The sequence below is a fragment of the Cydia strobilella genome, chromosome 3 (assembly GCF_947568885.1).
Source record: "Cydia strobilella chromosome 3, ilCydStro3.1, whole genome shotgun sequence".
Taxonomy (NCBI): Eukaryota; Metazoa; Arthropoda; class Insecta; order Lepidoptera; family Tortricidae; genus Cydia; species Cydia strobilella.
Window position 1 is genome coordinate 3,491,797 of NC_086043.1, and position 20,954 is coordinate 3,512,750.

Below are 20,954 nucleotides of genomic sequence, written 5' to 3' on the forward strand. Positions count from 1 at the left end.
TTTGTACAAATGATGCGTTTTTCTCTTGTTTTTTTGTACAATAAAGAGTTTTACTACTACTACTACTATCGTGCCCGCCAATCATCTCTCATCGCCGATAGTGTAGAGGAGCCATCAGAGACAGTCAGAAAGGAAGGGCTTCGCTCCTTCTGCTCTGCCGACCTAAGTGGAGTATGTGTACAAACGCAAGTCAGAAGCGACGAAAGAGCATGTACACCGTCTTACCTGATAGACGGTTTCCCCTCATTGACCGTGAATGTCAAGTTTAAGTTTTCGATACAGGCCACAAGATCATGGGCAACGAGTATGGCCCGGTATTGCCTATTTCTAGAAGAAATATGTTTCTTTCTACTACGTAACAGATCAGGGAATCAAATAACAAACGGGATAAGTGCGACATCGACTCGCCCAAAGCAGTCACGCAGGGTAAAAATTGTTTTACGGCTATTTTTATCGGTTAAAACGTACCTTGGGTTTTTTCCTGATACCTCGCGTTCCTACACGAGTGTACCGAAAGATGAGGCGAGACTTAGTTCGTGGTGTAGAGAAGTGAGAGTGCCGCCATCTTGACTGTGGGGTTACATCTGTGTATTTACTAACCTGGGGTTCTTGTTCCTGCGATACCTCGCGTTCCTGTACACGTGTCCGCCTTGGGACACGAGGGTTCCACGGGAAGAAGCGGGGCTTAGAGCGGTGTGTAGAGAAGTGGGAGAGCTGGATAGAGGCGAGCCGCCATTTTGCTCGTTCGTGGGAGTTACGTCGCCTGCGGATAATACGGTATGATGAAGAAATTACATTGAAAATCGGAAAAGGTTAGTAAAATAACAATTGTCAAAAAATAATCTTTAAACGCAATATTGTTTCTAAAGCATTCGGTTCTAAATTTCTCTCAAATGCTTACCGTCAAGACTACCTATAGGGGTCCGTCGCAAGAGATCAGGACTACTGTTCCACGGACTCAAAGCTCCGAGAGGGCTAGACAGCCCCGCTGTCACCAGGGTGTCATCATCATCGTCCGTATCTGTAGAAATACAAGTACTATAAATACACGTAGTATGAAAAAAATGTGTGAGGTGTGCAGTTATAGGTTATAGGTACGGTATATAATTACAATTACCTTCAAAAACGTCGAAGAAATTCTCCTTCGAGTCATTTTGCGACGGCGTTTTCTTCTTTCGCTTGCTCTATAAAAATAAAGTATAAACAAAATGTAAGTATTTGATAACTAATTGATAGAATTGAGTAAGGAAAATAGGGAGCGTGCATGAACTATAGGGGGCAGCAGCACAGGAGCCGTCAGATTTTTGACGCGAGGCGTAAATGTGAAGTTTATGCTTCCGATGTAGCCTACAGTAGAACCTACTAGGCACAAGAAAACGTACTACGAACTCGAAGTAGAAGTGTATATTACGAAATATAAAGTTACCTTAGTGAGCTCCTCGGCGACGGACATTTCCAAAGCGTGGTGCGTCCTCGCCAACGCTGCTAGAGCTTCTTCTAACACCCTGTTCCGTTCAATCTGACAAATAATTATATGAAAGTCAGCTATTCACTTAGAGATCAAAAATTTTATCCAAAATTGATGTTTCCCTAACATTTATTTGGGTATACCAGCATTGTATTGTATAAATAGTATTGTATTGTATTGTATATCAGAGGCCTCCAGACCTTCATCGGCCCATGGAAAGGAAGAGAGAGGGCTGAATAACTTTTATGATTAATAATCATTAAATTACATAAATTCATTAAGCCTCGTGAATGTCAGCTGCCGCTACGTTGGCGGATTGAAAAACGAATTATCAACGTATATTTTTAGTAATTTTCTGCAACTTGACAATTTGTGAAATTACAGGGCACTGCCATTTCCACTGGCACTGCACGGCACTGGTCGTGGCAGGGAGATGGGACAGTGCCCTAATTAGGCACTGGACCTCCCAACATCTTAGTTTAGGTACTAACATAGTAATTTAGGTATATTTGTAACTAACAAAATATGGATTGTAATATCGTCCAAAATAAATGTTTTTTTTTCCCAGATCAATATTTTAACATTGCCATTCTATAAATCGCCTCGACGGAACAGCGACAGCTAGCGGACAAGTCAGTTTTCTCGTTAGCGCTACCAAATATACCTCTCGATTGAGCCGCGCGGAATCAGCGTCTCTCGCTTGCGCTACAAGCGCAGCGCAGTGACGTAACGAGCTGAGCGCCTCAGCACCCGTGCCGCATGCGTGCTGGAATCTCTGTTGGAAAATATTCCGATTAAATACCAATAAATTAAAATAAATAAAAACCGGCCAAGTGCGTGTCCGAGTCGCGCACGAAGGGTTCCGTATCATTACGCAAAAAACGGCAAAAAAATCACGTTTGTTGTATGGGAGCCCCACTTAAATATTTATTTAATTCTGTTTTTAGCATTCGTTGTTATAAGCAGCAACAGAAATACATCATCTGTGAAAATTTGCAAAAAATATTAGAGGACATTCTTACACAGATTGACCAAGTCCCACGGTAAGCCCAAGAAGGCTTGTGTTATAAAAAAATTAAATTAAAATTAAAATTCATTTATTTCGAGTATCTGTGACTCATAAGTACATAATACATATTACAAACATTAAACAAAACACAAACATTAACACGATAACATTAAAAGAAAACTACAAAAATTACATTACATTAAATTACATTAATTACAAAAATTACATTAGCTGTGTAGCTGTGGTAAATACATTGACACCCTTCATCTATTTCTCAACGTGTTTACCACAGTGCTGCCGGGCGTATGAAGTCCGCAGCAAAATGTGATATACGGACAAAACTTGTCCGCAATCATTTCTAGGGTTATGGGTACTCAGACAACGATATATATTATGTATAAATACTTAAATACATAGAAAACATCCAAACTCAGGAACAAATGTCAGTGCTTATGACACAAATAAATGCCCTTACCGGGTTTCGAACCCAGGACCATCGGCTTCACAGGCAGGGTCACTACCCACTAGGCCAGACTGAAATATTGAATATTGGTTGGTCAAATACGTTGCGAATCACTTTTTTAGCGCATTACATCAAACTCTAACTAACCATGTAAGCGGAGTGGTGCAAGGAATAGCCAACATTTACCGATTTGTCGAGAGCTGCGACTATAGCACCGCACTCTCGGAGTTGCGTGTCGAATAGTGCGAGACCATTGGTCGCGGCGGTCAGTCTGACCGTAACTCACCATGTAAGCGGAGTGGTGCAACGAGTTGCCAACATTGACCGACTTGTCGAGGCCTGCGACTATAGCACCGCATTCGCGTAATTGCATGTCGAGTAGAGCGAGACTGTTGGTCGCGGCGGTCAGTCTGACCTTAACTCACCATGTACGCGGAGTGGTGCAGCGAATTGCCAACGGTGACCGACTTGTCGAGCAGGCCGAGGCTGTTGGTCGCGGCGGTCAGTCTGACCGCAACTCACCATATAAGCGGAGTGGTGCAACGAGTTGCCAACGTTGACCGATTTGTCGAGCGCTGCGACTATAGCACCGCACTCTCGTAGTTGCGTGTCGAGTAGCGCGAGGCTGTTGGTCGCGGCGGTCAGGGCGTCTTGCATAGAACCTGGGAAAGGTAACAGCATTGTGATAATTTATTGTGACAGATCGTACTGATATTAAGTAAAGCCTGACCAGTAATATATGATCATTGTCAAGAGGGCGCTGTTTATTCTCATGTATAGGGTGACAGTTCAGTATAGTATCAAAAAATTCGTTTCAGTGAAATTCCACAACATGGCGCGTGATCATATATTCCTGGTCAGGCTTTAAATGTGAAAGTTTATGTGTGGATGATTGTAGTTCAATCACGCAAAAATAGCTTAACGGATACGAATGAAATTTGGCACACAGATAATTTATAACTTGTCAATGGACATAGGATACTTTAATCCCGGAATTTATCGCCTAAGGTAGTGCAATGAGGGCATGGGGGTTGCTGTAAGACAAGTCACAGTTTAGTACGAGATTACAACACTACGAAATCGTCGGCAGAGGCTTTACTGATTTTAAAGGAATTCCACAATAAAGGAAGTTTATTTACTAACCTAAGGGTTTGCATTCATCCTCCATATCCTCGGTGGCTTCTTTCGCAGTGTCAGGCGACGCACCAGCCCAAAGATAATGACCGGAATAAGCTATGTGCTCGTTGAGAGCTGTTATCCATGACTGCAACGAATAAAGTTGAATGAGAGTTTTGAATGATCCACGAGTAGTTTCACTAGACTTATATTGACCGGGATATAGACCGTGATTACCTTTTGTATTATTTATGAGCTTCCGATATTTCGACGCAGTTACATGCATCATGTTCACGGGTGACTGAAGATAGCGGGTGGGTGTCAAAGTTGTGTAGACCGCGCTCGGTCTACCCTCATTCTTGCGCGTCGGCTGTGTTCGCTTTGTTCGCTTTGCCATGTCAGATTTTGATAAAAATTGGTAAGTTTGAAAAGCTCCTTATTCTGGTCGGAATAAACACGAAATCTAAATTTAGGACAAAAAAAATATGGAAATTCCCATTGAGTTACGGAAAGTTCCACACGTTTTTCCGTAACTCAGTGGAAGATTTTGTAGGACATACAGTGAAATTGCGCTTATGTCGTACAGAATAAGGAACTCTATCTATCCGTCAAATTTCATCAAAATCTGAGAAAAATTAAAAATGACAACAAAATAAAAAAATACCCTTTTAGCATAGACCTAGCATTACATATAGGTAGACGAGCTATACGCGTGCGCCCGTATGATTGGTCGAGTAGATTTAGCCCACCATAAACCATACTAAATTTACGGTGGGGAATAAAAAAAATGTGAGACTGTGACAAGGACAAACAATAACAGTGCTTTCCCTGCTACTCCTACTGAAAGATACATAAGACTATCTCGTTCGGTCATTTCCCCCACGCCTCATGCCCGATGCAGTGCCTTTTAGCAATTAGCCTCATGCATGAAGTTTATATTTGAACGAAATATGTTTTATTCGGATGTTTGTTACCGTTATATGATGTTACAAATGCATTTCCGTTTTTAAATTACCATTTAATTACTTAAAATTATAAATAAAAAGTACAAAAATTTGCCCGCGAAAAGCTAGTGAGCGAAACGCTCGAAACGCCACGTGACGTCACGCGTTCGACAGATTAGTGTCATTAGTAGCATATGTCAGTTGGGCCGCCCAACGTGTGACGTCATCACGCTCTGTCGAATTCGCGCCAAAAATTATGAGCGTTTCAACCGCTCAAAAATTTTCAACATTTTAAATATTTTTTAATAAAATAATGTTAAGGTTTACAAAAGTATTTTTATCATTTCCGGTGTTCCAACGATATAAATTATGAATCCAAAAATAAAAATAAATTCATGCATGGAGCTAATTCAGCTTTGGCCTTAGAGTCCGGTAGTTTAGCTGACCTGCCTGGTGGCGGCGACGTCCTGGTGGGGCTGCGCGGGCACGGCCAGGCGGTGCTGGTCGCCGTCGCTGAAGGCGGGCAGCAGCAGCGCGGGCTCGCGGTCGGGCGCGACCACCGTGGCGCCGTCCAGGTACTTGCGCGCGCGCCAGCGGCCCGACTCCCGCGCCGCGTCGGCGCGCGACCCGTAGTAGAGGAGCACGCCGCGTTGGAGCACCGCCTGAGAAATAAACTAACTTGGAACACTCAAATAATTATCATCATTGAATTGTCTGTTAATAAATTTGAAAACCATCGAAATTAAACTATTGTGTAACATGTCCCCCGCCGCGGACACTCGTGCCTGAGGAAGGATTCCCAATGAATCCGAAACATGTAGCCAAAAGCGACTAAAAATAATAGAGTGAAACCGTACTGATCTAAATATTTTGAATTTAAAAACCGGTCAAGTGCGAGTCGGACTCGCTCACCGAGGGTTCCGTACTTTTTAGGGTTCCGTACCCAAAGGGTAAAAAACGGGACCCTATTCCTAAGACTCCGCTGTCCGTCTGTCCGTCCGTCTGTCTGTCTGTCACCAGGCTGTATCTCGTGATCTGTGATAGCTAGATAGCTGAAATTTTCACAGATGATGTATTTCGGTTGCCGCTATAACAACAAATACTAAAAACAGAATAAAATAGAGATTTAAGTGGGGCTCCCATACAACAAACGTGATTTTTCACCGAAGTTAAGCAACGTCGGGCGGGGTAAGTACTTGGATGGGTGACCGTTTTTATAGTTAATGGTACGGAACCCTTCGTGTGTGAGTCCGACTCGCACTTGGCCGGTTGTTTTAGTATTTGTAGTTGTAGCGGCAACAGTAATATATCATCTATGAAAAATTCAACTGTAGCTATCACGGTTCATGAGATACAGCCTGGTGACAGACAGACGGACAGACAGGCGGACAGCGGAGTCTTGATAATAGGGTTTTTTACCCTTTGGGTACAAAACCCTAAAAATTATATAAAACGTAAGCTTATCTCTAAAGCCTATTATAGCACACAAGACTACATGAATGATGAAACACCGTGGGATTAAGTGTGATTGTAAATAACTTATTATTATGTTAATAATGATGAAATTGATAATTCGATGAATACCTATATTAGGTAATCCGTATTTTTTGACATTTAGGTTTTTATTCTAGAAAGTTTCTAGACTAGTATTTTTTATACAATTTTGGTGTTTGAAGATCCTTTTGTAAAATTCTTTGACATATCTATAATAATTCAATGTTTTTAAGAACAATAAATCAATAAATTCATCAATCAATTGCATCAATAAATTGCTCTGATATTTAGATTAAGGTAATACTTGTAAAACTTAAAATTAAAATTGCTTGTTGCTAGGCCTATTTGAATAAAGAATATTTTGACTTTGACTTTATTGGGCCCTCCAGGGTTACCTTAAGTGACCCTACACACGAGCGCTTTTTCAAGGCGCGTTAAAAAAGCGCTTAAATCTGCCCGCACGCTAAATTCGATTTAAAGACCAAGGCTTAAAGTTAAAAATCCAACAACGCTTGATAAAAAGCGCTACCGCCATCGTGTGAACAAATACACATGTTTCCATTTGTGTCATTCAAACGCTTTTTTAACGCACGTTGAAAAACATACGAATCGAATCTGATTTCGATATCCAAAATTTTGAAAAAGCTAGGTTCTAGACTGCGATACAGAGTAAATAAACGACGTACAAAATTCCCACTGCTTTACAAAACCGGTGTTAGACAGCTCCCCAACGTATGACACGAGAAAGAAATTCTTGTTTTGCCTTAATATCGGCACGGAACAGTCGTGAGTCAAACGCCGGGTTGTTTAATAAGCCACTGTCTGGAACATTTACCCAAACAGGTCTCCAGCCTAGAAATCGCGACCTCTTGAGCAATGGCCCCGCGAATCGCGCTGCTGTCCGCTGTAACCTCTACACTGGCCTCACACTGAGATCGTCACGCATTTTCTGTTTTTTTACCATATCTATCACTGTGTTTGTGTGCAGTGCCGGCCCGAGTCCTTGATCAGGGTAGAGCGAAATTGGGTTTTTGCGTCCTTCGTTTTTTTTTCTCTTTTGCCATTTTGGCGCCCCCCTTGCCATCCGGCGCCTAGAGCGGCCGCTCCACTCGCTCTACCCTAGATCCGGCCCTGTCTGTGTGTGTAGTACATACAGAATTGTCACTATCTCACAAAATCGGTGTTTGACAACGGAACTCCCTAACGCTTGTCACTTTTTCTTTTTTGCTTTGCCTCTCACTGACTATGGGAAGCATAACTTTGGTCTGGTCCCGAGGGTTGATTGTAGAGAATGCCTTCTGACATTAAGTTCTCCTTTTATCGTGCAATAAAGTTTAAATAAATAAGTTACCCAAACAGGTCTCCAGCCGAGAAACCGCGACCTCTTGAGCAATGGCCCTTCGAAACGCGCCGCCGTCCGCTGTAACCTCTGCACTGGCCTCACACTGAGAACGTCACGCATTTCCTGGTCTTTCGCTATGTCTATCGCTAGTTGACCTGGATAACAAATTAAATAAATAAGCATAAATTTTGGACATTCTTACCTACACTTAAACTAAGCAAAACTTTGTCAATGGCTCCCATGAACTGTGACAACGCGAGGAAGGTGAATGCAAGTTTTTCGTGCTTCTGAAAACTTACCACTATTATTTTTTAGAGTAGTATCCACTCCATTCTGGAGCAGTAGCACGGCAAGGCGCGCGTGTCCGCGATAAGCTGCGCAGTGGAGGCACGTGTTGCCCTGTGCGTCCACGCAGTTGATGTTAGGAGAGTTGGAGCTGCTTAGCTGCAAGAAAATGAAATTTAAAAGTTGACGTTTTTTTATTCAGGAGGTGGTGGAAAGCGATGCTTATCACACACCAAATAGTAATTCAGCAGTTTCCTCTCTCGCTCATGCCGCTCAGACCAGCTGAAACAATATGAGTTAGGACTTATAAGCATAAAGGGGATCCTAAGAAGCTTAATAGTCCTTTACCAGCGCCTGTATATCCTCTATCTGTCCCGCTTTCGCAGCATTGAGCAGTTTCCTCTCTCGCTAATGCCGCTCAGACCGCTGGGCCGCCTCTAGATGTCTCTGAATGTCTCTACTTATAAACATCACATGAAGAGTTAAATATGTCTTACCAACGCCTGTATGTATGTCCTCTATCCTTTCTGTCCCGCTTTCGCAGCATTGAACAGTTTCGTCTTTCGCTCATACTGCTCAGACCGCTGGGCCGCCTTCAAGTCTCTGAACATCTCTCTACTTACAAACATCACATGAAAAGTTAAATATGTCTTACCAGCGCCTGTATATCCTCTATCTGTCCCGCTTTCGCCGCGTTAAGCAGTTTCCTCTCTCGCTCATACCGCTTGGAGCGCTGGGCCGCCTCTAAAAGTCTCTGAACGTCGCGTGTTTTACAAATATCACATGAAAAGTTAAATATGTCTTACCAACGCCTGTATGTCCTCTATCTGTCCCGCTTTCGCAGCATTCAGCAGTTTCCTCTCTCGCTCATGCCGCTCAGACCGCTGGGCCGCCTCTAAAAGTCTCTGAACGTCTCTCGTCTTGCAGACGTCACAGGCCGTACGTCCCTCGCCGTTCATGACGTTCACGTCAGCTTTGTGTTTTAGGAGGAGGATCACTAGTTCCTGTACAGAAGACAGATATTTATTTATATTTATCACTTTTAATGATGAAGATGGGATACTGGATAACAGTGTAATTGGCTCGATCAACTATTTTTTGTTGTTATTCTCTTCCTGAGTAACAGTTTGTTAAGAAAAAAATGTAAACATTAGAATGTGTAACATACCTACTCTGCAGATGGTCAATAGTGGAATGAGCGGGTATATTAACCGAAAACCATGGATACAAAAGGTATCTAACCTAAAAGAGGTGACGAAAAAAAGTGTGTGTGATCAACTAAATCAAGTTTCAAGGCGCCAGCATGAACACTATCTCATAAAAATACAAAATACTAATTAGAACCAGTAGTCTCGCTAGGAAATTGCCGACTGAAACAGCTCGGTCTGTGAAGATGTGATTCGCCCAAAGTATCACGAGGCGGCCTATTTTGAAACGTGGATCTTTAGAAAATTATTGTAGACTTCTGTAGAAACCAGGAGCATGGCGTTCAGAGGACTCGATCTCCATCATGACAGAAATTCTCATAGGTAAGCCAGGTTTTGGTTTTTCTTTTAAGCCGTAAAGTTATTTAAGGCTGTTGGTAGACACTCCAGTACTTTCTTGGGAAGAGTCAACATGTTGTAACCAACATCAAATGCTTTAGATACCTCGTTCCCTATGAAAGAGGCCTTGTGCAGTGCAGTGTCGCCTGCCTCGTTCACGTCGTCCACGTCCGCGCCGGCCTCTAGCAGCGCCTCTACTACTTCCACGTGCGCGAAATATGATGCCAATATGAGCGGCGTCCATCCTAGGTTGCTTTTTGTTTTGCCTAGAAAAAAGATAAAAAGGTACTCATGTGGGCAAGCAGTGGGGCTCTGGCAGTGTTACGCAAGGCCACCGGCGGCCTACGTGCCGTCCTCACGCCGATGGTGAAGTCATGTACTTATTTTACATTTTTTATGCTCTGAAAGTGGCTTATTGCATATCTATGAAGCGGGTTGAAAGTGATATGTTTCTGCAGGGCGTTTTACTTTCCAATTCCTTTTTTTATCCCTTTTTTTTTGACGATTATGAATGAAAATTCGATTTTAAATGGATTTGTTGTACCATTTCCATTCTGATATAAATATCATTTAACATCTGTTAAATGTTGTTGATGTATGTTGTCCACACTGTTGACTGACAATTTTAAACCTGACTACACATACATAGGGTTCACAATGAGTAATTTCTGTTCATACACACACAATGACTCATCAAGTTGAGGTTGTTCTAAGAAACAAGTAGGTAATCTGCATTAGAAAACACAAGTATATAGTATGTTATCATAAAAAAGGTGCAAATTATTATTCTTATATTGAAGTCAAAAGACTTCATCAAACTTAATGAATTACAAGGTTTTATAGCATTAGAAAAGTGGTAAACAATCTTGCATGACTTTTGATTAAAAACAGTTTAAAAAAAATAGTAACTAATATTTATGAAAGTAAAAGAATGTAAATAAATGATCATATATGCTATATAACTGTTACATATTTGCTGTGACTTATTTTTCAAGAGTGTTTTTCAATAAAAAGACACGTCACGATTGTTTACTATTTTTCTAATGCTAAAAAAATAAATGAGGTATAGTCATAGCCAACATAGATTCAAGCAGCGGTCGGCAACAGGCGGCCCGCGGGCTGCACGAGGCCCGCAAACCTCTCACTTGCGGACCGCGAGCCTCCCTGGCTATTTTACATATAATATTGACAAACGGCAATGTCTGATAAAGTCATGAATATTAACAAAGTGCGGCCCGCTTCAACTTCGTTAACTACTATGGGGCCCTTGGCTGCTAAAAGGTTGCCGACTGCTGGGTTAAAGTATAAAATGAAATTAACCTTGGTAAATACTAATAAAGTATATAAAATAGTTGTCACAGTTAAAAGGTTAAGGCTTGTGGTTCTTGATACCATATGAGTGGTTTTTTTTTTTTTTTAATCTGGTTTTTTTGGAGGCTTTGGACACTCTAGGTGAACATGCCAGCCTCATGGGTGCTATCATAGTTCCCTACTCAAGGGAGAGGTTAATAAAGTGGTAAACACTGATTGCTTTGTCTGATATAGGCTCTGCCAACCAACAATTGATCTGTCCATTGTGCATGGAGCATTGGAATAGGCTACACTATAGTTGATATATGTGAATACATTTTGATGCAATTTGAATCTTCTGGTTTTAACGTTAAGGTTTATATTTAATTAGAATTATTACTATAAATGAATTACAGAATTAAAAATGGTTTATTTTTATTATTATTCTATCCTATCATTCCTATGCTAGTTCCAATAAATACAAGCATAGTTGTTTTCTAAGTTATACTCTGTCAAGCCATTTCCGTCAGTAGAAAAGAGCGGCAAATTTAAAAAATGTAAGCGCAAAGGGTTATCGTCCCATAGAAAATTGTAATTCCGCACCTTTTTTCTACTGACAAACTTGTTTGACCAGCTATATCAGTTATCAGTCTTCGTCTGTAGGTACGGTAGAATCTTATAATTTTTTAAGCATATTACATATTCTTCTGTAAATTTAAAGTGAGCATGAATAAAACTCATTTGCAAGCAAATCTTACTAAAATTCGTGCAAGACTACTTTTATTAAGTCTAAAACTAACAATGAACACTTTCCCATCAAAAACATTCCCTACCTCTCATTCAATCTTAATCAATCAAGAGAAGGTAACTTGAACAACATTAGTAACATAACCGCTTACCATAAACACAAACAACGCACAAACATGATTGTTTTGCTAAAATGTATGTCACAAAACTTACCTTTGCAATTTATATCCAAGGTCAGCTTCCCCTCCTTTCTCGCTTCCAGCAATGCCTTGACTACCTTCAGCTCTCCATGTCTCGCAGAATACAGCAGAGACTCCTCCACTTCCAATTTAGGGTCACTATTATCTGAAGTAGCCATGGTAGGTGTTATCTAAGGTAACGCAAATACGCGTTTATTTAGTAAACAAGGAGTAAGCCATCGATCCTAGCCTGTTGAACGACTTTGGAATTTCAACACAAGCTAATTATTAACGCCGCGTTAAGTTTGTGTGTCGCGTGGAGTTTTATTTATACTTCGATTAGCAATAAAGTCGCAGTGCGATCGCCCGTCCTTAAATTTATTTGATAGTTAACTGACAGATTGACAGATTTGAAAATTACGCGTTTTGTTTTGCAAACTGCAGTAATATGCTGCAGTGCACAGCAGTGTGCGAATTTACACTTGATTTACACTATAGGGTGCTATAGGTTGGCAAGTGGCAACTCGCTTGACCCTATTTTCGCAAAATAATAATGCTTTAGCTCCTATCTCTATATTCTCTATGTCTAGCGGTGCTAGAGAAAGAGACAATAAGAAAATTTAGCCCAAAAACAGGTCAAGGTCATGCTAGTTACGCATAATGATGGCAACTTTGAAATGTTTTTAGGGTTCCGTACCCAGGGTAAAACGGGACCCTATTACTAAGACTCCGCTGTCCGTCCGTCCGTGGCGTCCGTCCGTCCGTCTGTCACCAACTCACCAGGCTGTATCTTATGAACCGTGATAGCTCATAGACCTAGTCACCTAGATTCATGTGATATAATAGCTATACAGTTGAAATTTTTACAGATGATATATTTCTGTTGCCACTATAACAACAAATACTTAAAACAGAATAAAATAAATATTTAAGTGGGGCTCCCATACAAAAACGTGATTTTTTGCCGTTTTTTGCGTAATGGTACGTAACACTTCGTGCGCGAGCACAGATTATATAATGGCGCGAGGGCGACTCGCACTTGGCCGTGTTTTGACATTTCATTCGATTTCGCTGCCCCAATATTACAGGGTTCTATGTTACATTTTCAAGATAGTTCAAATTCGACTTAATATCACTATGATAAAGTTCAAATTTCAGTTCGATAAAAGTGAAACATAGAACCCTGTAATATTGGGGCAGCGATTTGTCAATCTTGTCATTTGTCATATCAGACAACTTTGTTTTGGTATTTTATCTTTATTTAAGTAGCAGATTTTGCTTTATAATGAGTGAAAACTTTCAAAATTGTTGTCGAATATGTCTAGATGTAGATTCAGAGCACGTATCCATTCTTCAGGATTCTATTATCCATCTCCACGTGAAGTCTTGCCTTGCAATGACTATTTCGGCAACAGATACGCTTCCGAAAGAAATTTGTGGTTCCTGTGTTTCACAATTAAGTGAATTCTACAACTTCCAACTGAATGCACGCTGCTCACAAGACTGGTTGGAATCTTCTGCTGAAGAACAGTCAAAAAAATCGACTGAGACCAAGACGCCTATTCAGCCATTACCTGACTCTGAATACAACTCGGATTCGCTCTTAGAGTTTTTAAATAATACTGCTAACATAGAGGAGTACTTACACAACTTAGGAAAGGAAGATATACCATCTATAGTGAATATGTTGGATAGGAATAATGAAAATTCAATGGATGGAGTCAGTAAAATCTTACATGCTAAATCAATGAAAAACACTAGTCCAAAAAAGAAAGATAAGATTAAAACTGGCTTAAGCATGGAGGTAGATGTACTAGACTCTGATATAGAAATAGTACAGGAAATTTTAATGAAAGAAACTCCAAAGAAAATTGAAACAAAACTTTTAGAAGGAAATGTATGCTTTGCTTGTAGAATGAAGTTTGATACTATTCAAAAGCTATCCCAACACATAAGTATTTGTGATAATGCCACTAGAACTTGCCTTGAATGTGGTCTTCTCTGTGATTCTAGAAGAAAAATGCTGCAGCATAGAATGTCCCACAATACTTTAATGCCACTGACTTGTGCTTGCGGAAGACGGTTCCAAAGTGAAGAGTTACTAACGGACCATTTCCGAGTCTGTCATATTGATTACATGGCGTTGCTCGGTTGTAATTTTCGGTGTAAGCAATGTGGCGAGTGTTTTAAGGAGAGGTTTCAGTTGTACCGGCATGCGAGGGCACATATAATGAAGGCTCAAGAAAGGGCTTGTGATATTTGTGGGCACAACTTTGTTGGGGATGAGGCACTTTCAAAACATAAGCTTGAAGAACATAATAAAAGTGATAAAACTCTGTATAGGTACTTTTTCCTCTTTTTATTTTATCCCTACTGATATTATAAATACGAAAATAACTCTGTTTGTTACCTCTTCATGCTTTAACTACTAACCGATTTTGATTGATATGAAGATTGTTTATGGCCTGGGAAAGGACATCAATCAATCAATCAAATATTTATTTGCTTTAAGCACAGTTCTTCTTCCTTGGTTCCTCAATGACTGAGGGTCGCGATTTTCCGCCTTCCGGATAATAGGCGCCTGTGTAGATTCCTGGCCTTCTTTACAGTGTCTACCCACTCTACCCAGCGGATTGGTGGATGTCCACTACCCAGCTCTCAAATGCTCAAATTGAATGACTGCTATTACACTTTATCCAGGCACTAAACTTACTCTAGCTGCTAGCTGATTCCATGCAGATGAAGTTGCGGGCAAAAGCTGGTCAATTATATTTGCTTTTTAAAATTTTCCCAAAATTTATGACATAATCTTCCCATATTATTGAATATCTAATCTATTTCTGTTTATATTTTCAGATGCAAAGTCTGTGGTATAACCTCATCAAACCGTAAAGAGATCTACACACACATATTAGGCCACACAGCCAAAACAGAACCCACCCGTCACCTCTGTGAATCCTGTGGCCGCAGCTTCAGCACTCACACATCTCTAGCCCGACATGGTGTTCTACATAAAAGTACTTTCAGTTGCACTTTGTGTGAGGAGAAGTTTACATGTGTGCGTTTGAGGGACCAGCATATGTTACAGCATAGGGAAATGATGATGTGTGAGAGATGTGGGAAAAATATTTATTGCTGTGAGTTGGAAAAGCATTTATGCTTTTGATTAGAGAGCTATGCAACCTGGTTTAATTACACAAATTTCTCTTAGTTTAGAAACCCATCTGGAGACCATCCATGCAAGATTCTCAAATTGTCTCAATGCGTCTGGGTAAATACCTGGACATTTTCAGTGGTAGGGGGTATTCTTATATGTTGGCCACATAGGCACAGAATAAATAACAGTACTAGGTAACGAATCGAAGTCATAAGAGAGAAAACTGGAGTAAAAGACATAATATACGCAATAAAAAAGAGCAAATGGGCCTGGGCTGGCCATATATGTCGAACAACGGATAACCGGTGGACTAAACGTGTCACAGAATGGTCACCAATAGGAATAGCGAGAAAGCAAAAAAGACCAAATAAAAGATGGAGAGACGAGCTAGTGAACTTCAACAGATACTGGTGGAGAACAGCACAGGATAGGAAGGAATGGGAGAAACTGGGGGAGGCCTTTTCGGCACAAGCGACATGCAAATAATAAACCAATATGAAATTTTATGTAATTGTAAAAAAGAAGCATGAAATAAAGGCTATTACTTACTTAATTACTTACTAGGTACAGACGATTAACTCTCTAACAAAACGCGTCTATTACGACAGATATGACCGCTAAGTGGCGCATGCGCGAACAGGCGTCCGTTCCGTAGCGATGCGCGGCAATTACTATGGCTAGACCCTAGAATTGGGGGCGGCCGCATGTACTTGTAGCGACGCGACGAAATCGCGGAGTGAGCCACGTCTCACACGCCTGACATAGGTGATATAACCCACTTGTGATGTAAGTACCTTTTAAGTCAAGCTATGAAATAAGTTAAATGTGACTTATGACTACTGTTTAAAAATAAAACAAATTGAAATACCTAAAACAATATTTAATTGTTTAAATTCAATCAGAAACCAATAATTACCTATTAAAATTAACTAGTGAAATATACATATCTATAAAAACGTAACTCCACTGTGAATTTAGGCTTTTATTACCATGTACCATAGCTATCATCTAACAGGGTAACTAAACTTATATGCTATTAGAAAAACTTACAGAGGTGTGTATTGCTAGCATGTTAAAGATGTCTACATTTTATATTAATATTAACCTTTCTGTCTTTAGTTTGTATCCACGGGCTTGTATGCCAGAGTTAAATTAAATAGTAAGCTATTTTTTATAGTCTGATATACCAGAAGCTCCTTTAGCAGAGCAAAACGGCACTAACGTCCTGCGGATAGGAAAACAACTTTAGTCCAAAATCGTAAGGTTGAAATTCACTCAACAGAAGCAGAACCATCCTCGGTGACCAAAGTTGAAGAAGTCTGTGAAAATGATCCTTATCCTGTACGGCATAAGGTTGTTGAAGTCGATTAGTGTCTTCATGAAGGATGGTATGCAGATGATGCGATTGTTTTTCCGTATGCCTGTAAAATAGAGAATAGCTTGATATGTGGCATACAGTTGCATTGGATTCACAACCACCGAGGCAGAATACATGCCCCAGATTAACAGATCAAAGAGACTTAAGAAGACATAGTGCTCACTCCATAAATCAGTTTTGTTACCATAACGACCATTATTTTCGTAGTCTACAACTACATCTAGCGTCAAGTAGCGGAACTCTCAGTAATGCTACTCGACAATAGATGTCGCGGCAAACGGAAAGTCTAATGCTCAACGATTTTTTAGCTAATATTATAACCGGATTAACCGGAACTATTTTCAACTTCTGCTTATAATATTAGTTATAAATTGTTGAGTGAGCAATATACTTTTCCTCAGTCGCGACACATGTGTCGAATAGCACTGATACCTATTATAGGTCATTATTACAAAAATTGACTAAGTCCCACGGTAAGCTCATTAAAGCTTGTGTTGTGGGTAGTTACACAACGATATATATAAATACATTGAAAACACCCAGGACTCAGGAACAAATATCCGTGCTCATCACTGAATAAATGCCCTTACCAGGATTTGAACTCAGGACGACCTGTCTGGCCTAGTGGGTAGTGACCCTGCCTGTGAAGCCAATGGTCCTGGGTTCGAATCCCGGTAAGGGCATTTATTTGTGTGATGAATACAAATATTTGTTCCTGAGTCATGGCTGTTTTCTATGTATATAAAGTATGTATTTATCTATATAAGTATCTGTATATCGTCGCCTAGCACCCATAGTACAAGCTTTGCTTAGTTTGGGGCTAGGTTGATTTGTGTAAGATGTCCCTAATATTTATTTATTTATTTTATATAGGCACGATTTCCGACTTCTTGACCGCTTGTAATTCATGTGTAACACGAGACAAAAAAAAGAGTAGGTAGTATCAGACTTGAAATTTACCTTCAATGATCATTCTAGCCGCGTCTTTAGGCGCGAGTTCGGGACAGTAAAATGCGAATCTGTGCGTAGGGGTCGGATACATTCCGGTAGCCATGGTCGCCACGTACACGGATGTGGTCTGGATGTTCTTCGTCCACGCGTCCAGGCGGAGCTCCTCCGATATAGAGTCCATTAGACCTGGGGAAGTAGGTAAGGAGTTTTTATTTTTTAAACCTATTATCAACTTGCACATACTTTTTATGCCTGTGAAACTATAAGTTGGAAACGCCTTGAAAACCGTATAGGTTACTGGGAACAAAATTTAAATTGCTGTGCCCTTACAGGGTCTGTATTCTTGTAATACTAATGACTTATGAGCAATAAATATGTTTGAGTTTCCATTTTGGACTTTTTATATATTTAAGTACAAAATTCGCAAAGCAATGTTACATTAAATACTTATAATACCATAAAAAATCCTGCTGAGGCTTCTTACTTATTCGCCTTTGAATACGTAAATTTTAAACTACTTATTATTTGACTCAATTTAAAGAAAAAACATTCATATAAATATAGGTACTTAGTTGACGTAGATAATTGTTATTGCGTTATAGCCATTCTCGCTGATGGTCTATTTTTTTATTGGTCCTATACAAAATACCACATAGATAACGTCGAATCCAACGAAGCTCAAAATAAGCCCGCGGAGTAGGTACGAATCGTACCGTACGATTGTCTGAGTTTTACGTTTACGACGCCACATGGCATAAGCCTTATCCGGTGACAAGTAGCTAGGTACGTATATAATTTATTTTAAGCGGTAGATTTATGTTACCTACCTCTAAGACCAAATTTGGCTGCGCAGTATGGCGCCATATCTGCATAGGGCATGAGACCTGCGCTTGAGTTGATGGCCACGATGTGGCCGCGCCGTTTCTCGATCATGCTCGGCAGAAAAGCTTGGAACACCTGGCAGGAAGTATAAGTTAAATTAACCTACTTTATATACAGGGCGGCCGAAACATAAGTGCATTTCCGTTGCCAGGGAGGTTTTGGGATTGTACTGAGCAACTTTACTATGAGACCAACCCCGAAATCGCGAAAAAAAATTTGTTTCATACATTTTAGCTGGTCAATTTTCTATGGGAGAATAAATTTTTTTTCGCGATTTCGTGGTTGGTCACATGGTAAAAGTTGCTCAGTACAATCCCAAAACCTCCCTTGCAACGGGAATGCACTTATTTTTTAGTCGCCCTGTATATAGAATCGGTGTAGTCAGTTACCCAGACATGCGCCAAGATATTGACTTCCTCCGTTTTAAGTTAGAGTCACGTTCGAGATACCTACTCTTTTCCAAGGATCAATTTCTCTGTCGCCTCCAGTTCGCATATGAAGACACTAAAATGGTTGTGGAAGACTTACCCAGAAATGCGCCAGTAAATTGACTTCAATTATCTTAGCGACCGCCTCAGGCCGAAGACAGGTGAGTGGTGAGGCTGTCAGCGCTCCAGCGTTGCTGACAACCATTGACACCTCCGTCAGCTGCCGTCGCATTAGCGTGGCTAGCGCGAATACTTGCTCGCGGACTGTGACATCTACTGTGTAGCCGAAGCACTGGAGGGTTAAAGGCAGAAGGCAGAAGTTAAATGAAGGCTAATGAAACATTTAGCAAATAAACAATAGTAGTCTGCCGGGCTAGCACATGATTGGCGCGAGAGTATCTCGCCGTGACATAGACTACCCGTCCCTCTTTAATTCATACAGTTAGTAAAAGACGGGTAGTCTATCTCGCGGCGAGATACTGTCGCGCCGATCATGTGCTCGGCCTACTGCACCGTCTTGTGACTTGTGACCAGTGGTAATACTGCCATAGGTACATTATTTGCAGACTTAGCGGTCATAGATAAATTCTATACCTGCCGGGCTAGCACATGATTGGCGCGAGAGTATCTCGCCGCGACATAGACTACCGGCCGTCCCCCGTTAATTCATACAGTTAGTAAAAGACGGGTAGTCTATCTCGCGGCGAGATACTGTCGCGTCAATCATGTGCTCGGCCTACATGGGATGCTTCTGGATGGATATCAAATCAATCGAATTGGTTCTACATATTTTAGTACTACACACGCGATGAGATTCGGAGGACCCATAGGCCTTTCTCAATCTTATTCTCAAGAACTGAGAGTGTTGAGAACGTTACGAGTTGGTTGCGCTCCGCTATCCAAAAATGTCACGTGTAGTGACTGCATATACGCGAGTAGAACACTACGCGCCCCTAACAGCATTTATACGTCATTATGACGTCAGCGACGTCATTATGACGCCATAACTACGTCATTATGGTGTCGCTGACGTCACTTCGCGTTCACCCTTTCAGATAGGTCAGCCCTTCAGACAAGTACGGAGTTTTTACCTCGCCATCCTTGCTCCGTATTTCGTTGACCACTGCGTCGTTCCGCCTCGCGTCCTTGTCCCAGCAGACAACTGTTGCGCCCAGTTCAGCGAATTGCATCGCTAGCTCTCGGCCTAGGCCATTGCCTGCTCCTGTTATCTGAAAATCAATTAGCAGATACTATTTATAATTACATGCTGAGAAAATATTCACAATCTAAAAGTGAGATGGAGGAGCGGTGAAAAATCTGACAGTATTTACCAGACACTGAGGAACATAACTACGAGTAATGTAATAAATGAACTACCTTGTAGAGGGCTCTGTACCTCTGTCTCTGTAGTTCTTATTTTGTTAATTTTAATAAAACCGGCCGACCGAATTTAAAAAAAGTGCGAGTCGGACTCGCGCACGAAGGGTTCCGTACCATTACGCAAAAAACAAAAAATCACGTTTGTTGTATGGGAGCCCCACTTAAATAGTTATTTTATTCTGTTTTTAGTATTTGTTGTTAAAGCGGCAACAGAAATACATCATCTGTGAAAATTTCAACTGTCTCTAGCTATCACTGAGATACAGCCTGCATGGTGACAGACGGACAGACAGACAGACAGCGAAGTCTTAGTAATAGGCTCCCGGTTTTACCCTTTGGGTACGGAACCCTAAAAAGCATATTCTTCATATTTAATATTAGGAATTTTATCTTTTACTCCAGACTACTGATTAACTGAGTTTATGTTTATACTTAGGAGTTAGGAGCAAGGAAGAAATTTATTTTGCATTTGGTCCATGTCGAAATCCATTCGAAATCAGAATAGACCCACCTCTCTTCGTACATGAACTTATTACAATCAAGATTGACCAAGACCAAGGTCTTACTGTAATGACTACTAACTAGTATAGTTTCTCCATGCAAACTCTTCATGACCGGCGGCACCAACACCCGAAACACCGCCATAGCACAGGTCGAGCACAACTTAACCACCAACACCAACGTATCCAACGCCCAGAGAGGCGCTAAAGCCAACCTACTACTCCCCCACCAAGGCAGGATCCAGATCTCCTGTAACGCCCTGAACTTCCTAGCCGCAGTGCCTACGCAACGCACTAATAAATTCTTCCTTCCCATAAAGATAAAATACATCTAAACAAATACAGTGAGCATACTGAACGTGACAGTTATATTTCCTTTCAAAAATTACCGAATACA

General features: G+C 40.9%; 3 protein-coding genes across 4 annotated transcripts in view; 1 reads left to right on the forward strand and 2 right to left on the reverse strand.

Moving 5' to 3' along the window:
* LOC134755638 (oxysterol-binding protein-related protein 1) overlaps positions 1 to 12,283 on the reverse strand; it is a 70,486-nt gene extending 58,203 nt beyond the window's left edge. The window contains exons 1-13 of one of the 2 annotated variants that reach the window (XM_063692154.1): positions 11,916 to 12,283; positions 9,771 to 9,931; positions 8,928 to 9,125; positions 8,136 to 8,280; positions 7,846 to 7,991; positions 5,447 to 5,662; positions 4,084 to 4,204; positions 3,463 to 3,602; positions 2,133 to 2,243; positions 1,427 to 1,519; positions 1,118 to 1,184; positions 902 to 1,021; positions 601 to 763 (exon numbers count right to left, since the gene is read on the reverse strand). In XM_063692154.1, coding sequence (XP_063548224.1) covers positions 601 to 763; positions 902 to 1,021; positions 1,118 to 1,184; positions 1,427 to 1,519; positions 2,133 to 2,243; positions 3,463 to 3,602; positions 4,084 to 4,204; positions 5,447 to 5,662; positions 7,846 to 7,991; positions 8,136 to 8,280; positions 8,928 to 9,125; positions 9,771 to 9,931; positions 11,916 to 12,060 — 1,826 coding nt within the window. In that variant the 5' untranslated portion in view covers positions 12,061 to 12,283. Of the gene's footprint in view, positions 1 to 600; positions 764 to 901; positions 1,022 to 1,117; positions 1,185 to 1,426; positions 1,520 to 2,132; positions 2,244 to 3,462; positions 3,603 to 4,083; positions 4,205 to 5,446; positions 5,663 to 7,845; positions 7,992 to 8,135; positions 8,281 to 8,469; positions 8,581 to 8,927; positions 9,126 to 9,770; positions 9,932 to 11,915 lie in introns of those variants that run through there. The other variant, XM_063692155.1, reaches the window with a different exon arrangement.
* An 837-nt stretch (positions 12,284 to 13,120) lies between these two features.
* Positions 13,121 to 15,620, forward strand: LOC134755609 (zinc finger protein 549-like). The gene is made up of 2 exons (XM_063692098.1): positions 13,121 to 14,224; positions 14,738 to 15,620. Exons 1-2 carry the CDS (start codon positions 13,167 to 13,169, stop codon positions 15,045 to 15,047), a joined length of 1,368 nt encoding a protein of 455 aa, XP_063548168.1. The 5' UTR covers positions 13,121 to 13,166; the 3' UTR covers positions 15,048 to 15,620.
* A 658-nt stretch (positions 15,621 to 16,278) lies between these two features.
* On the reverse strand, positions 16,279 to 20,951 carry LOC134755671 (epidermal retinol dehydrogenase 2-like). Its single transcript, XM_063692210.1, has 6 exons — positions 20,640 to 20,951; positions 19,769 to 19,906; positions 18,778 to 18,969; positions 18,195 to 18,324; positions 17,377 to 17,553; positions 16,279 to 16,459 (listed from the first exon to the last, which is right to left on the reverse strand). The coding sequence occupies exons 1-6, from the start codon at positions 20,886 to 20,888 to the stop codon at positions 16,314 to 16,316; spliced, it is 1,032 nt and encodes a 343-aa protein (XP_063548280.1). The 5' UTR covers positions 20,889 to 20,951; the 3' UTR covers positions 16,279 to 16,313.
* Positions 20,952 to 20,954: the final 3 nt, after the last annotated feature.

Bases quoted from the DNA above. Each gene is read 5' to 3' on its own strand.
- LOC134755609 (XM_063692098.1), top strand. From the start codon at position 13,167: ATGAGTGAAAACTTTCAAAATTGTTGTCGAATATGTCTAGATGTAGAT. The intron at 14,225-14,737 runs GTACTTTTTCCT...TTATATTTTCAG, and splicing joins AGTGATAAAACTCTGTATAG to ATGCAAAGTCTGTGGTATAA.
- LOC134755671 (XM_063692210.1), bottom strand. From the start codon at position 20,888: ATGTATTTTATCTTTATGGGAAGGAAGAATTTATTAGTGCGTTGCGTA. The intron at 17,554-18,194 runs GTAGGTAACATA...CTACTTCCCCAG, and splicing joins AGCCAAATTTGGTCTTAGAG to GTCTAATGGACTCTATATCG. The intron at 16,460-17,376 runs GTAAATTTCAAG...TCTATTTTACAG, and splicing joins GGCTAGAATGATCATTGAAG to GCATACGGAAAAACAATCGC.